The 17,936-nt window shown below is 43.1% G+C and overlaps 1 protein-coding gene across 1 annotated transcript in view; it reads right to left on the reverse strand.

Moving 5' to 3' along the window:
• INTS7 (integrator complex subunit 7) overlaps positions 1-17,936 on the reverse strand; it is a 63,202-nt gene that overhangs the window by 17,524 nt on the left and 27,742 nt on the right. Inside the window, exons 10-17 of the mRNA XM_056568255.1 lie at positions 15,736-15,833; positions 14,713-14,952; positions 13,313-13,450; positions 12,859-13,065; positions 8,891-9,085; positions 7,657-7,760; positions 5,949-6,017; positions 4,277-4,409 (exon numbers count right to left, since the gene is read on the reverse strand). Coding sequence (XP_056424230.1) covers positions 4,277-4,409; positions 5,949-6,017; positions 7,657-7,760; positions 8,891-9,085; positions 12,859-13,065; positions 13,313-13,450; positions 14,713-14,952; positions 15,736-15,833 — 1,184 coding nt within the window. The remainder of the gene's footprint in view (positions 1-4,276; positions 4,410-5,948; positions 6,018-7,656; positions 7,761-8,890; positions 9,086-12,858; positions 13,066-13,312; positions 13,451-14,712; positions 14,953-15,735; positions 15,834-17,936) is intronic.

Here is a 17,936-nt window from a genome sequence, read left to right on the forward strand (position 1 = left end):
AGATGGAATTCTGGGATTTGTAGGCAAAAAAGAAAACTCAAACAGGAAATACCAGTTCACAAAAAGCTAGCCACAGTGTTATGATAATCTCACAACATAGCCATTTATCCCCAAGACAAGCGCAGATCCTTCCTAAGCATGTCCATTACTGTCTGCTAGGTACGTACTAAAATCACCTTATGGTGGATAACCCCTTTAAATGTGCCATGTATTTCTTTCACTACACCCCTCCTGTCTTGGATTTGGGGCTAAATAAAATGATAACCTTTGCAAACAGCTCTACGTGGTGTCATTAAATCCCACTATGCAAAAAATAAAAAAAGAATCCAAAAGAGAACTGCACCACCTAGTGGCCAAGTGATGACAATAACCAACTACAGAGACAGTAAACATCAGGCATACTGTATACACACTCCATTGTTTCCCAACAAGGGTGCCTCCAGCTGTTGCAAAACTACAACTCCCAGCATGGAGTTTGCAGTTGGGATTTGCAGTTTTTGCAACAGCTGGAGGCACCCATGTTGGAAAACACTGGTATACTCTATATACAGACAATCTGTGTATAGGGGCCTCCTGCCCATAAACCAGGATTAGGTATGTGTTGTTTAGTTTTGCAGATGATTATATTCATCTTCCCATTGAAATAAAGATTATGATCTGCTAAGCATACTGCTCAGACCTCCACCAGTCACAAGAATGGAGAAAAATAACAGGGGCTGCCTTCCCCCACCTCCAACATGTATTTACCAGTTATGAAGAGAGGCTGCAGGGTTGTCTGTATGTGCTTATATAGAGTATACCAGTGTTTTCCAACATGGGTGCCTCCAGCTGTTGCAAAACTGCAAATCCCAGCATGCCCGGACAGCCAAAGGCTGTCCGGGCATGCTGGGAGTTGTAGTTTTGCAACAGCTGGAGGCACCCTAGTTTGGAAACAATGGAGTATACAGTATGCCTGATGTTTACTGTCTCTGTAGTTGGTTATTGGCTGCTGCTCTCACTCTATCCCGTGGTCTGCACAGTGATCGACAGGCCAGGAGCATAGTGAACAGTGCTAAGTCAGCCCCCACTTCATGTGTGCAGCACGGTTGCCACAGTTGGTCAGGAGATAGAAACAATGGACAACAGAAATGTACATGGGGTATGGGGACCCCCAGTAGTCAGAACTTTTTCCTCAAAAAAAAAAAAAAAAAAGGTAAAATATTTAATTGCCTAATTTTATATAATCTATTAAAAAAATTCAAAAGTAGTTAAAGGGGTACTCCGGTGGAAAACACACACACACACACATTATATATATATATATATATATATATATATATATATATATATATATACACACACACACACAGTGATCCCTCAACTTACAATGGCCTCAACATACAATAGTTTCAACATACAATGGTCTTTTCTGGACCATTGTAACTTGAAACCAGACTCAACATACAATACTATGGAATCTGCAAAACGTGTCATTGGCTGGAAGAACCGACCAATCAGAATGGATATTTCACTGGTAAAACCCCTGTATTCCTAAAGTGTATGCACTGACTGGTGTCTGGTAGTACAGACACCAGTCAGTACAGGGAGGTATTACATGTTCTGCATTCTTTATCTGCCCCAGGGTTAGCTTCTCCTTTGGACACCAGGTGAGGGCGACTCCATGTTACTTTTTTTTAGGACATTGCGTGTACTGTACAGGACCCTGATGAAGCTCCTGTCCTCTACATAGACCAGTGTTTCCCAAAGAGGGTGCCTCCAGCTGTTGCCAAACTACAACTCCCAGCATGCCCGGACAGCCGAAGGCTGTCCGGGCATGCTGGGAGTTGTAGTTTTGCAACAGCTTGAGGCACCCTCTTTGGGAAACACTGAAATAGACAGTGATTACAGCTCCCAGCAGATCTTTCTTTCTTTTATATGTAAGGATTTGCTTTACCTATATTAGTTATCTACTTATTTTTCTTTAATCCTCACTTTTTCCTATTTTTGGATGACATTTTGGTGGCTTCAGAACCAATTGTCAGGTTTCCATAGAGTTATGGTCTCAACATACGATGATTTCAACATACAATGGTTATCCTGGAACCAATTAATATTGTACCTTGAGGGACTACTGTATATATATTTTTTTTAAATCAACTGGTGCCAGAAAGTTAAACAGATTTCTACATTACTTCTATTAAAAAATCTTTACCTTTCCAGTACCTGTTAGCAGCTGTATGCTACAGAGGAAATTCTTTTTTATTTTATTTTTTTTATTTTTTGTCTTGTCCACGGTGCTCTCTGCTGACACCTGATGCACTTATCAGGAACTGACCAGAGCAGAGAAAATCCCCATATCAAACCTATGCTGCGCTGGACAGTTCCTGACACTGACAGAGGTGTCAGCAGAGAGCAATGTGGACAAGACAAAAAAGAAATTCAAAAAGAAAAGAATTTCCTCCGTAGCATACAGCTGCTAAAAAGTACTGGAAGGGTAAAGATTTTTTAATAGAAGTAATTTATAAATCTGTTTGGATAATGGATCAAGCACACTGCGGTGGTTGGCAAATAATCCTGCGCTGCCGGTTCTCCCCAGAGGATAAGGTAGGAGCCAAAACTGTATATATATCCAAACTTTATTGAAGCATGCAACGCGTTTCAGGGCCAGGATGGCCCTTTCATCAGGCATCCTGTTGCCTCCTCTGGGGAGAACCCATTATCCATTATACGCCAGTTCGGCGTGGGAAACCAGCAGCAGCCATCCAGCACCGGAATCAGTGCGATTCCTAACAAGCCTTGCAAGCGTTGTGCCTCATTACTGCACAACCCTAGAAGGTGAGCGTACTACTCACCTTCTCTTTTCTCTCCTTGATTTGGTGGTCCTACCCATAGAAGCACTCCTGTCCTTCTTATGTTTTCTTATAAATCTGTTTAACCACTTAAGGACCAATGATGTCCTGGGACGTCAAGGCACCCTGGGCCTTAAGGACCAATGATGTCCCAGGACGTCATGGTGTTCAGCAGGCATGCCGTGCAAATGCCTAGGGGGGTCCCGGGAACCCCGCATGTCGGCGATCACAGAAAATGAATTGACATGCGATTTTCTCCTATTTCGGGCTGATCGGGTCTCTGGTGACCCGATCACCCGGAAAATAGGGATGCTCGGACCTGTCAGTGACAGGCCCCAGCATCTTGCAGGGTAGGAGTGAGATCGCAATGCTGCGATCTCCTCCCATCCCCTGCCATTGGTCAGAACTGATTCTGACCAATGGCAGAGCAGGATGGTGGGTTGCCATGGAAACCCCCCGTTCTGCCCACACCTGGATGTCAGGCAGAACGGGGGGAGAACATGGAGGCCGGTACCTGGAGGAGAAGACTCGTGGGGCCCGGCAATCATCGCAGATCCCGGCTCAGGTAGGGAATCAATGGTGGGGGGGGGGGGGGGGGGGGGGAGAAATGAAACTGAAAGTAAAGTGATTTTTACTGTAGCAACCACTAGGAAGGCCGAACTGCAACTCCCAGCATGCCCAGACAGCCAAAGGCTGTAGTATTGAAACATCTGGAGGGTCACAGTTTGGGGACCACTGTTACAGTGGTGCCCAAACTGTAGCCCTCCAGATGTTGCCAAACTACACCTCTCAGCATGCCTAGACTGCCCAGGCAGTTGTAGTTCTGTAACATCTGTCCCTTCAGATTTAGCAATTTTCATGACATTTTTGAATATTGCTGCTCTACTTTGAAGCCCTCTAATTTTTTCAAAAGGTAAAAATATGTCCATTTTATGATGCCAACATAAAGTGGACATATGGTATTTGTGAAGAAAAATAAAATGTATTGGGAATATCCATTTTCCTTACAAGCAGAGAGCTTCAAAGTTAGAAAAATGCTAAATTTTCAAAATTTTCATGAAATTTTGGCATTTATCACAAAAAAAAGGATGCAAGTAATACCAAAAATTTACCACCAAAATAAAGTAGAATATGTCACGAAAAAAAGCAATCTCAGAATCACAATATTCGGTAAAAGCATCTTAGAGTTATTAACGCTTAAAGTGACGGTGGTCAGATGTGCAAAAAACGCTCTGGTCCTAAGGGGTAAAATGGCCTGATCCTTAAGGGGTTAACTTTCTGGCACCAGTTGATTAAAATAAATAAATAAATAAATAAATAAATGTTTTCCACTGGAGTAACCCTTTAATGGTGGCAGTGCCCATTTAATAGGTGGTGATAACAACTTCTTAGTTAATAATACTAAAACTTGGTTGGTACCGTGCTGAAATCCCATAGTCGCTTCTTACCAGGTGAGAGATGGGTGTATGCTTTCGGCTCAGGAGTTCTACCTCCTCCAGGACCTGGTTGAATACAGACATCATCCTGCGCTCGTACTCGCTGTCAGCTTGTAAAGACCCGCTGAAAGTGCTTTCCTGGAAACTAGAAACGGCAGGAAAATAAAAAACAAACTTGGATATGAAAGTAAGGACCAGGCCAATTTTATTTTTACATTTTCGTTTTTTTCTCGTCACCTTCTAAAAATGATAACTCTTTTATATTTTCATCCACAGACTAGTATGAGGTCTTGATTTTTGCACGACCAGTTGTCCTTTGTAATGACATCACTCATTTACCATAAAATGTACGGCGAAATTAAATAGAAATGCTATTTGTGTGGGGAAATTGAAAAGAAAACCGCAATTTTGCAAATTTTGGAAGGTTTCGTTTTCATGCTGTACAATTTACGGTTAAAACCACCTTTTCTTTATTCTGTGGGTCAATACGATTAAAATGATACCCATGATTACATACTTTTCTATTATGGTACCGCTTTAGAAAAATCTCAAACTTTTTAACCAAATTATCCCTCTATTTTGACGACCTATAACTTTTTCCGTACAAGCTGCGGTATGAGGGCTCATATTTTGCGCCGTGATCTGTACTTTTTATTGATACCACATTTGCATATATGTAACTTTAAAAAAAAATAAAAAAAATTGGGAATATGTACCAATTTTGGAGTTTTATTTTTTTACGTTAACGCCGTTCACCATCAATAATATTATATTTTGATAGTTCGGTCATTTAAGCACGCAGCAATACCAAATATGTTTATTCATTTTTACACTTTATCGGGGTAAAATGGGAAAAAGGGACTATTTACATTTTTACTGGGGGAGGGGATTTAAAAAAAAAAAAAAAAAAAAACATTTCATATTATTATTATTATTTTTTTTTTTACACTTTAATAGTCCCCATAGGGGACTATTTATAGCAAATCATAGCACTGATCAGTGTTATCGGCGATCTTCTGTTCTGGTCTGCTCTATCTCAGACCAGAGCAGAAGACCCAAGGAGACAAACGGAGGCAGGTAAGGGGACCTCCAACCGCCATTATGGATGATTGGATCACTGCGGCAGCGCAGTGGGCGAGCCGATCACCCATTTTACCGACCGCACTGCCGCAGTGACCTGTATTGATCACGGCATCTGAGAGGTTAATGGCGCACATCAGCGCGATCGCTGATGTACAGCCGGGACCTGTGCTCCCGGTCATTACAGGACGTAAATGTATGTCCTGGTGCGTTAAGTACCAGGGCACCAGGACGTACATATACGTCCTGTGTCATTAGGGGTTAAAGGGGATCCATCAATAGAGAAGATTGACCACACTTTTACCCAGATCCGGTTTGCTGCAAAGTAATGTAGAGGTACGGCCTCACGACGTGTGAAATGGCTATAATTGCGACCGCAGGTCGCAATTATAGCCATTTCACACGCCGGGAGGCCGTACCTCTACATTACTCCACAGCAATCTGGATCTAAGGAAGGTCAAAGATTTACCGAAACGTTACCTCTTCGTATTGGATTGCGGACTAAATAAAACTCATACGTTTTTTTTGTTGTATGAATCTAAGGGGTGGGATCCTACTTTTGCACCACCATGCGTTGAAAGTGCCATTCATTTATTTTTCTTACCTGCATGAGTCCGGATCCAAGATCAGAGCTTCAATGGTGTGAGAGATCAGAAGGCAGCTCTGCTGTTGTCTGGTAGAGGTTCAGAATTAAGGTAAGTAACTGATAATACTTATGGATACCAAGAAAGAGTGTTATATTATTGGTGACTGCTGGGTGGCCACGCAACGTCCATAGCTGTTAAAGGGGTTCTCCACCATAAGGTGATTTTAGTATGTACCTGGCAGGCAGTAATGGACATGGTTAGGAAGGATCTGCACTTGTCTTGGGGCTAAATGGCTATGTTGTGAGATTACCATAACACTGTGGCTAGCTTTTTGTGAACTGGTATTTCCTTTTTGACTTTTCTTTTTTTGACTACAAATACCATAATTCCATTTTCCTCCCTCCCACACATCAGCCACCCCACCCATTGAAACATAAATGAGCTGCATCCATTCAAAAGACCTGTGGTTTTCAATCAGGGTGCCTACAGCTGTTGCATTAGTTGCAGTTGATCTCTCTCCCACCAAGCGATCGCTCCCCCCATTGAAGCAGACAGGCTCCCTGTCATCAGCTGACTAGTGAGTCAGGTCTCAGCCGCATTGCAACCTGGGAAAAATCTGAGACAACAGTCATTTTGTATGCTGGTAAAAATAAATATTGGGGTGAAAATCATAGAAGAATTGTGAGAAAACCGTCACACACAGGTACAGACACTATATTATGAACTACACTAACTTTACAGCCCCTGTCGCATAGTAAAAAAAAAAAAAATCCTGGAATACCCCTTTAAATAAATCACCTACAAATGGGCTTCCTATGGGTATAATGGGGTAACCCCTGGTACCTGATATACTTTTTGGGGGAGGTTTATCAAAACCCGCCCTGAGGAAAAGTTGCTGAGTTGCCCATAGCAACCAATCAGATCGCTTCTTTCAGCGATCTGATTGGTTGCTATGGGCAACTTTTCCTCTGCACAGGTTTTGATAAATCTCCCCCTTAAACCTTTTCTTAAGGATATTTCAAAAGGTTGAGACAGTCAGAGGTTTTTGATTTATATTGGTCATACTATTAATAAGGACTGAAGTATGTTTATACCAGTCTATTAATAACCTTACGTACTGTTCCAGTGGAGCATGGATGGCCCTATAAATCTCCTCAAGAAGAAACCTTAATTCTTTGGACTCTCACCAGCCAAGCCGGTACACCGTGCTCTGTACTAACAGGGCGAAACACTTCGAAACAGCTATCTGCAGATGGGTACTCTCTCCTAGAGAAATTTCTGGCTTGGTTTTTAAAGGGGTACTCCGGTGGAATTTTTTAAATTTTTTTTTATTTAAATCAATTGGTGCCAGAAAGTTCGACAGATTTGAAAATGACTTCTATTTAAAAATCATAATCCTTCCAGTACTTATCAGCTGCTGTACGCTCCAGAGGAAGTTCTTTTCTTTTATTATTTCCTTTCTGTCTGACCACAGTGCTCTCTGCTGACACCTCTGTCCATGTCAGGAACTGTCCAGAGCAGGAGAGGTTTGTTATGGGGATTTTCTTCTGCTCTGGACAGTTCTGCTGTGGACGTGAAAGGGGAGACCCTAAAGGGGAAGACATAGACTGATTATGAGAAGGCTTCAAAGAGGGTTTCTAGAGTGGACTAGTAGCAGTGATTTCTACTGACCACCAGGGCTTGTAATAAGATGTAATAAAATTCTTAATAAAATGTTCCGGATACAGTTCTATGTTTTTGAGTGTTGCGGAATCAGCATCAAAAGACGACTGATAGAGATCCCCATAGCGCGTGGCTAGATTCCTGAACTCTTCCATAGACTGTTTCATCTGTTAAAAAACAAAACAGAAGATACATCACTTAAGACATATGAAGCTCTAAGGAGTTGCATATTGCCGGATGAGTACTACAGATGGACGCCATATTTCTTGGAAATTATAGGAACCTTCCAGGAAAACTGATAAACTGTGCAGGGCCTGATCGAATTGGTTTGGCGCATGACACAGATCTACTAACACCATCACACATAACTCTGTGTCTCTACACTAGGTACAACACAAGGTAAGTCACTATTTCTCAACTAGGGTGCCTTCAGCTGTTGCAAAACTACAACTCTCAGCATGCCCGGACAGCCTTTGGCTGTCCGGGCATGCTGGGAGTTGTAGTTTTGCAACAGCAGGAGGCACCCTGGTTGGGAAACACTGAGGCAAGTTCTGGCTGCAATGTTCATTTCATGCCCAAGGTCTTCAAGTAATCTCTCAGTTCCTGCATAAGTCCATATACACACACACACACACATATATCTATCTATATATATATATATATATATATATTCTGTAGAGATAAGAGAACTTAGAGTAAATTCGATTCGTCACAAACTTCTCGGCTCGGCAGTTGATGACTTTTCCTGCATAAATTAGTTCAGCTTTCAGGTGCTCCCGTGGGCTGGAAAAGGTGGATACAGTCCTAGGAGACTCTTTCCTAGGACTTTATCCACCTTTTCCAGCCCACCGGAGCACCTGAAAGCTGAACTAATTTACGCAGGATAAGTCATCAACTGCCGAGCCGAGAAGTTCGTGACGAATCGAATTTACTGTAAGTTCGCTCATCTCTATTTCCCAACCAGTGTGCCTTCAGCTGTTGCAAAACTACAACTCATGCTGGGAGTTGTAGTTTTGCAACAGCAGAAGGCACCCTGGTTGGGAAACACTGAGGCAAGTTCTGGCTGCAATGTTCATTTCATGCCCAAGGTCTTCAAGTAATCTCTCAGTTCCTGCATAAGTCCATATACACACACACACATACATTATATATATATATATATATATATATATATATATATATATATATATATATATATTATTTTTTTTTTTCCAAGCATAAATCTGCTTTATTTAAAACAAAACTTAAAAAAAATAAAAATAAAAAAAAAGAAGAATATATAAAATACTGGAGTCACCTGGGTGGAGATGCGGCCACAGCGCTGGAGGTCATTGCCAGAGGTCATGGCAATGGTTGCAGCGATGGCTGGAGGAGGGCTGGTCTTTAGGCTGTTACAGGTGCAGATGAGCTGGGAAAAAGCTTGAAGGAGATCGATCCTCAGCTTCACAAACTCACACTGGAAGCTCAACGGATTCATAGGTGTGCTGGACGCCTAAAAGGGGGGAAAGGTATCACTTAAATGTGCGCTGTTACTGTGACTAGTTGTCTAAAGCTTTGATCAGTCTGAAGGTTAAGGGTATGTTCGCACTGCAGAATCTCATTCCCCGAGCAGAGATTCCGTCAGGCGGCCACCGCTGAAAATACTTAGGCGGCAGGACCGCGTGGCACTGCGCTGTCGCCATTGCACCAGTGCTCGCGGAATTCTGCACAAAGAATGAACATGTTCTCTTTTGTGCGGAACAATTTCAGCGGCGGAATTCCTCAGTGTGAATGGGTCCCGCGGAAGACCCATTAACACTGATGGTAATGTTCACTGCGCGAAATTCTACTAGCGGAATTCCGGAGTGTGAACATACCCTTAGACTCAGACTGATCGCTAGAATGAGCAGGAAGCAGAGCACGGTAAGGGTACGTTCCCACCTGGCGTATTTTGCTGCGTATTTGCTGCTGCGTATTTTCCTACCCATTGACTTCAAATACGCAGCAAAATACGCCAGGTGGGAACGTACCCAAGAGCCTTCTCTCCCGACTCCTGAGATGGTCTTAATTCCCAGCACCGACCCCGACTGTTCAAAACTTTTGTGGTGTCTTAAAGGGGTATTCCAGGAAAAGACTTATTTTTATATATATATAATATATATATATATATATATATATATATATATATATCTCAACTGGCTCCAGAAAGTTAAACAGATTTGTAAATTACTTCTATTAAAAAATCTTAATCCTTTCAGTACTTATGAGCTTCTGAAGTTAAGGTTGTTCTTTTCTGTCCAAGTTCTCTCTGATGACACGTGTCTCGGGAAACGCCCAGTTTAGAAGATGTTTGCTTTGGGGATTTGCTTCTAAACTGGGCGTTTCCCGAGACAGGTGTCATCAGAGAGCACTGAGACAGAAAAGAACAACCTTAATTTCAGAAGCTCATAAGTACTGAAAGGATTAAGATTTTTTAATAGAAGTAATTTACAAATCTGTTTAACTTTCTGGAGCCAGTTGATATATATATATATATATATAAATAAAAATAAGTTTTTTCCTGGATAACCACTTTAAGGACATGTCAACAGTTTTTCTTTTAAGGCAACAGGTACACTTTAAAGTGTCCCTTTCATTAAAAAAAATAAAAAATAAATGCTGACATGCCAAAAGTTTTGATCGGTCAAGGTCTCAGTGCAGTGCAGTGATCTCCGTTCAGCTTTATTGGTCAAATGAAGCTGAAGACTAAGGCTATGTTCACACAGTGGAAAGTCTTCTATTCTGCTCAAATTCCGTTCTGCAAAGCTTGCAGTGGAATTTGAGCCAAATTCAAAGCCCAGAGATTTCAATGGGATTCTGACCGGAATTCCGCAAAATTTTATAGACAGGTCTTTTGCAGAATCTTAAAAGCAGAATTTTCGCAGCAAAAATTCTGCCAAGTGAATAGGACAGCCAATTCCCAATTCAAATTAATGTGCAGTACATTTTGCAAAATTTGAGAGCTGAATATTCCGGCGGATTTCTGCACGGAAATTCTGCTGTGTGAATGGAGCCTAAGATCACTGCGAGCCAGGAAGAGGCCCATTCTGATGATCGTGAGGGTCTCTGCACCTTGACCGATTAAAACTTTTGACATAACTTTGTCACATGTCATACATTTTCTAATTGACAGGGACACCAACATAAACAAGAGGTTTTGTGGTTTTATACAAATACAGTTAAAGTGCAAAAATAAATATGCAAGTCAGTAGGAGTCAGGGAAGGATTCCTCCGTTCTCGCTCCTTTTTATTTCGGCTCCATTAGGCCAGAGCTGTGAGTTATGACTACTGTTTAGGTACAGTACCCCTTTAAGTCATTATTTGTTTAACAAAAACCAATATGGGACACGTGGTATTTGGGTGAGAGCGTAGTGGCTGGGTGCTCTATACGCCCAGTATCATATCCATCAAAGAAAAAAGCACATACGCTCAATTGAATGCAACAACTCTTCTTTCTTTATATATAATTCAGTAATGTGCAAAATTTCTAAAAGTATTCACCCAAAGAGTGTCAGCAAAATCAGCGTTAAAAGGGAGATATAAACGGCTCTTCAAGTATTCAGGTGCAGCCGCACTAGTATTCACTTATTCGGCCGTCTCCATTCACTGCAGGGAAGGTAGGAACTGGGGATGTCCCGATACCATTTTTTTAAGACAGAGTACAAGTACCGATACTTTCATTCTAGTACTCGCAGATACCAATTACGAGTACTTTTATTTTAAAGAGAATCTGACAGCAGGATGATGCGGTTTCTGGCGCAGCTTACCGTATGATATGTGGGGTTCTTTGTTGTGTACAATGGAGGCGGCTGCTGTAGTATGAGCCAAGATTTCTCTTCTCCATTGGGCAGAACAAGGAAGTTGCATTGGTGGCGAGACCTATGATCCATGTTCACATGGTGAGCAGCGGTAGAAACCGGGTCACCTGCACCATCTACCTATGAATTAAAGTTAGTGCAGGTGACTCTGCTGTAAGATTGCCTTTAATAGTAGGGAGAATAGATAGGTGCAGACATTAGTAGCAGCCCTCCTGTAGACCGAAGCCCCCCCCCCATTGTAGCCAGCAGGACCCCCTTGTAGATAGCAGGCCTCCCCCTTGTAGCCAGCAGGACCCCCCCTTGTAGCCAGCAGGACCCCTCTTGTAGATAGCAGGACTCCCCCTTCCTTGTAGATAGCCGGACCCCCCCCCCCTTTGTAGATAGCCGGGCCCCCCCCCCTTGTAGATAGCCGGACCCCCCTTATAGATAGCAGGACCCCCTCTTGTAGATAGCAGGATCCCCCTTGTAGATAGCAGGACCCCCCTTGTAGATAGCAGGACACCCCCCCCCTTGTAGATAGCAGGACCCTCCCCCCTTGTAGATAGCAGGACCCCCCCCCCCCCTTGTAGATAGCAGGACCCCCTTGTAGTTTCTCACTTGAACCTGTAGCCGCTCTACAGCTCCATACTCATAAAGGCCGCTGTCCCGTTCTGCCGTCCGCATCATGGCGTGCTATGGAGGAGCATGTGACATACACGTCACTCTGCTTCCTCCGTAGCGTTACGCTGGGCGCAGTGGAGTGACGTGTATGTCACATGCTCCGCCATAAGACGCCATGATGCGGCCGGCAGAACGGGGCAACGGAGCGGAAGAGTGCACTCCACCAGGTATCGGCTTAGGTATCTGGGACATTAGACGAGTCCCTGATACCATGCAAATACCTGGTATCGGCCTCGATGCCCATACTAGTATCGGTATCGGGACATCCCTAGTAGGAACGTCTGCAACGTTTCAGAGGCAACGTCTCTGAAACGTTGCAGACGTTCCTACCTTACCTGCAGTGAATGGAGACGGACGAATAAGTCAATACTAGTGCGTTGCCTCTTAAACGTTTCAGACGTTCCTAACTTTCCTGCAGTGAATGGAGACGGCCTAATAAGTGAATACTAGTGCGGCTGCACATGAATACTTGAAGAGCCATTTATGTCTCCCTTTTAACATCATGCGGACTTTGCTGACACACTTTGGGTGTATATATACATATACACACACACACATATATATATATATATATATATATATATATATATATAAAAAGAAAGAAGAGTTGTTGCATTCAATTGAGTGTATGTGCTTTTTTCTTTGACGGTCATTTGTTTGACGGTCATCATTGCTCTGTACATGATAAATATTAGTCCTGCATCTATATTCCATTCATACGGTGAATAAAGCACAAAATCCAATGCTTTATTAAAGAAAATACACTGACCGTAAGTGAGGCAATTCCTTTGTGGTAGGATTTCAGGGAATCAGCAATGGCTGAAAGGGCCAAGCCAACGTCGTCTTCCTGCAGCTGCGTCAGGCATTGTTCAGCGAGAGAGAACTCCTTCAAACTATTCAGCCAAAAGAAAAAATGTTCCGAAGCCACCTGTGTGAGAAGACTCTGGTACAGCTCCCGCGCCATGTCATGGTTCCCCTAAAATACAAAAAAAGACAAATTATTGTTTTATAGCCATTATTTTTTTTAAACCAGAACCAATCCAAATCTGGTGAACCCCCAATTCAACTTTTATTTACCTTTACTTAGGGGAGAGAGGAAACAAGTGATACGTGTATAGATACAGGAGTGTGTGATCTTATCGCGGCCACATTGTACGCAGTAATCAATATCTATCTTTACAGCACACAGGATGCCCACAAAAAACAATGATCATTGATCTCACCATACGAGAGGCTTGTCTGGCTATTCTATACACAGTCCAGCCATTAGAGACGTTCTCCAGCTGTTGCTTTATTACAGTCTTCACTTCGGGAGACAGCGCCTTTTGGCTCGCCACAAAAATAACGGTAGCAAGGGCAACCTAAGAGAAAAACACAAAACAGATCTAGACTAGGAATCTGTAGGTCCGTAAATAAAAAGGAAACTGAAGTACCTGTTAGATAAATGCTATATAGGGATTGGGTTCTGTAACTTCAGGCCAATAGGACTGAATGTAAAAATAAATGTACTGCACAAGTACAACAAAAATCCTAAAAAAAAAGTCCGCTTAAAGGGGTACTCCGCTGCTCAGCGTTTGGAACAAACTGTTCCGAATGCTGGAGTCGGGAGTTTGTGACCTCATGGCCCCGCCCCCTCATGAGGTCACACCCCACCCCCTCAATGCAAGTCTATGGGCGGGGGCGTCACGTCCCCTCCCATAGACTTGCATTGAGGGGGCGGGGCGTGACGTCATGAGGGGGTGGGGTTATGATGTGACGAGCTCCCACCGCCGGCTCAAACGTTCGGAACAGTTTGTTCCAAACGCTGAGCAGCGGAGTACCCCTTTAAAGGGGTTGCCCAGCTCTTTAATTTGTATCACCTTATCCAAAAGGATAGAAGAAAAGTGTCTGATTGTAGGGATGTCCGACACTACGGATCCCTGCCCCCCAATCAACAAAACCTGAGATCTCCTGTGGGGCGCCCCAGTCTAAACGTCCCATTCTTGCATCTCTGAGAGATCCAGGGATAAGCGAGTTCAGTGCATGTGTATCTCAGACTCTCCCATAGAGATCCGAGAAGCGGGCATGTCGACCCTGTTCCGTGCACGAGGAGAGTCGGGGGTGTCGTGCAGGAGATTGCATTGGTGAGACCACCCAGTGATCAGACACTTATCCCCTATCCAAAGGAATAATAAGGAGAAAAGAGCTGGACTACCCCCAGGGGAGGAACAACTAACTTAATAGTGGGGTCTGACAAATAGGACCCCAATCGATCAGCGGATTGAGTGCAGCGGCCACATGAATGTTCAGAGGCTCCATGGAGAATGAATAGAGCAGTGGCCCAGCATGCACACTGTCGCTGCACAACTAACCTCAATTATTGTGATTATGAGGAGTCACTGCGGTCAAACCAAATCAGCTAGTTATCACCTATCTTGAGGAGAAGGATATCTTGGAATAACCCCATTAAAGTTGTCTCATAAAGAGACATGGGGCTCACAGTGTGCTATTCATTTCAATGACCAGTACGTTATGCAGCATAATACCTACAGGGGAAATGTGTAGCCTGCAGGAGCTTTGCCTGGTGATCATAGATCATAGAGAAGTGACGGCCATCACAAACAGTGTATTTTGTGTCACTTACCAACAGCTCCTGTTGTTTGTCTGTGGTCGATCGCCCAATGACTTTGTACAGTTCCACCAGGTCCCCTAACATCCCATCCCCGAGCACCGGCAGCTGCATGGCCACAGAGGCCAGACAATGACACAGACATATCCTGGCAGAGTCCTGTGCGCTGTGCATCTGAGGGAGAAGCGATTCCACTACCGACTGGCTCAGATATGGGCGGCACTTTGCCAGCTTCACCATGCAGGACAAAGCGGTCTTAAAAGAAAATTAAAAACATGTAATGTCATATTGACAAAAAGTATAAATGTATGCACAATCCTCCACACAGAAGCCTTTTTGCCACCACGAGAGAGTAACGGATGGACTCTAAGGCTGCTACAATATACCAAGCTCTATTCTCATGCCCCTTAAAGGGGTACTCTGGTGGAAAACATTTTTTTAAATCAACTGGGTGCCAGAAAGTCAAACAGATTTGTAAATTACTTCTATTAAAAAATCTTTACCATTCCAGTACTTTTTAGCAGCTGTATGCTACAGAGGAAATTCTTTTCTTTTTGAATTTCTTATTTGTCTTGTCCACAGTGCTCTCTGCTGACACCTCTGTCCATGTCAGGAACTGTCCAGAGCAGCAGAGGTTTGCTATGGGGATTTTCTCCTGCTCTGGACAGTTCCTGATACGGGCATCAGGTGTCAGCAGAGAGCACTGTGGACAAGACAAAAAAGAAATTCAAAAATAAATTAATTTCTTCTGTAGCATACAGCCGCTATTAAGTACTAGAAGGGTAAAGATTTTACAAATCTGTTTAACTTTCTGGCAGCAGTTGATTTAAAAAAATAAAATAAAACAAAATTTCCACTGGAGTACCCCTTTAAAGGGGTACTCCACTGGCCAGCGTTCAGAACGAAATGTTCCGAACGCTATTTATGTGATGGTCGGCCATACCCCTTGTGAAATCACGGCCGACCCCCTGCATCGGGAAAATAGCATTCAGAACATTTAGTGCAGTACCCCTTTAACCCCTGTCCAGATCATCACACCTTTAGACCCTGCTGGGCACCAGTGCTGCTATCTTGACTGCACAGGACGAGAAGAGATTCCAGGCCAAATATAGCATCCTTCTCCAGAGCCAAATGATCTGAAAGACAAATTGTAAAGGAGCATTGTGGTCTAGAAAACGTATGATCGTTATAATCAAATTCCATAAATCAATAAGTCAAATAGCAAATAATTTGTTATGTTTTCTGGGTTGTGCCAAGACTCCAGCGCGGGTGATTTTAAGACTAAACAGAAGACGACAACATAAAATGCTTATCTTAGGGAGACCTTTACAATTGGTATTTTATACATATGCAGTTGGCAGCCAGCATTGGCACTTCTTAACCCCTTCCTGCCCATGATTTATCCCTGTGCCAGAGGTCCTATAATTTATGCATTGCTGTGCGCGCCTGCACTCACGCCATCGTACTGACTCTCCCCTGCTGTGACAAGGAACAGTCCGCTATCAGTATGATCAATGTATACAGAGGTTTTTGTGATAGGGAACTATGTTGGCAAATGCAGAAGCATTGTATATGCGTTTTGGCGATTGCTGGGAAACCCCCATAGCCGTTGGCTGTCCGAGCATGCTGGGAGTTGTAGTTTTGCAACAGCAGGAGGCGCACTGGTTGGAAAACACTGTCTTAGAAACAAGAACAAAGCTCCTTGAAGGAAGAGGTTCAATCCTTGGATACCATAGTTTCTGAGATTACCTCTGACCACCTATCTGTAATACAGTCATGGCCCTAAATGTTGGCACCACTGAAATTTTTCAAGAAAATGAAGTATTTCTCACAGAAAAGGATTGCAGTAACACGTTTTGCTATACACATGTTTATTCCCTTTGTGTGTATTGGAACTAACCCAAAAAAGGGAGGAGAAAAATCGAATTGGACATAATGTCACCAAACTCCAAAAATGGGCTGGAGAAAATTATTGGCACCCTTTCAAAATTGTGGAAAAATAAGATTGTTTCAAGCATGTGATGCTCCTTTAAACTCACCTGAGGCAAGTAACAGGTGTGGGCAACATAAAAATCACACCTGAAAGCAGATAAAAAGGAGAGAAGTTCACTTAGTCTTTGCATTGTGTGTCTGTGGGTGCCACACTAAGCATGGACAACAGAAAGAGGAGAAGAGAACTGTCTGGGGACTTGAGAACACAAATTGTGGAAAAATATCAACAATCTAAAGGTTATAAGTCCATCTTCAGAGATCTAGATTTGCCTTTGTCCACAGTGCACAACATTATCAAGAAGTTTGCAACCCATGGCACTGTAGCTAATCTCCCTGGGCGTAGACGGAAGAGAAAAATTTATGAAAGGTGGATAAGCAGCCCCAAACAAGTTCCGAAGATATTTAAGCTGTCATGGAGGCTCAGGGAGCATCAATGTCAGCGCGAACTATCCGTCGACATTTATATGAAATGAAACGATATGGAGGAGACCCAGGAGGATCCCACTGCTGACACAGAGACATAAAAAAGCAAGACTACATTTTGCCAAAATTAACTTGAGTAAGCCAAAATCCTTCTGGGAAAACGTCTTGTGGACAGATGAGACCAAGATAGAGCTTTTTGGTAAAGCACATCATTCTACTGTTTATCGAAAACGGAATGAAGCCTACAAAGAAAAGAACACAGCACCTACTGTGAAATATGGTGGAGGTCAATGATGTTTTGGGGTTGTTTTGATTTTGGGTCGCACTGTACAGCCCAGTGTGAGAAAGCTGGGTTTGTGTCTGAGATCTTGGGTCTTCCAGCAGGACAATGACCCCAAACATATGTCAAAAAGCCCCCAGTAATGGATGGCAACAAAACACTGGAGAGTTCTGAAGTGGCAGCAATGAGTCCAGATCTAAATCCCATTGAACACCTGTGGAGAAATCTTAAAATTGCTGTTGGGAAAAGGCGCCTTCCAATAAGGGTGCATGCACACCACGTTTTTGCTATCCAGTTCCCGTATCAGGTTTTTTGTAGAAAACGGATAGGCAAAAAGCAGACTCAACCGTATTAAAGGGTGTGCACATAGATCAACCTGTATCCGGTTTGAAACCATATACGGTTTTAATCGTGATGTATGGTTTAATCCGGTTGTATCCGTTTTCACCCTAAAAAAAAAGTATACGTCTGTCAATGTTCGCCTTGTTTTTAAATAAGGTTTTTCCAGAAAGAACATTCTAGAAGGTGGGTGGCGTTTTCGGCT

This window comes from Hyla sarda, chromosome 3 (assembly GCF_029499605.1).
Source record: "Hyla sarda isolate aHylSar1 chromosome 3, aHylSar1.hap1, whole genome shotgun sequence".
NCBI classification, from domain to species: domain Eukaryota; kingdom Metazoa; phylum Chordata; class Amphibia; order Anura; family Hylidae; genus Hyla; species Hyla sarda.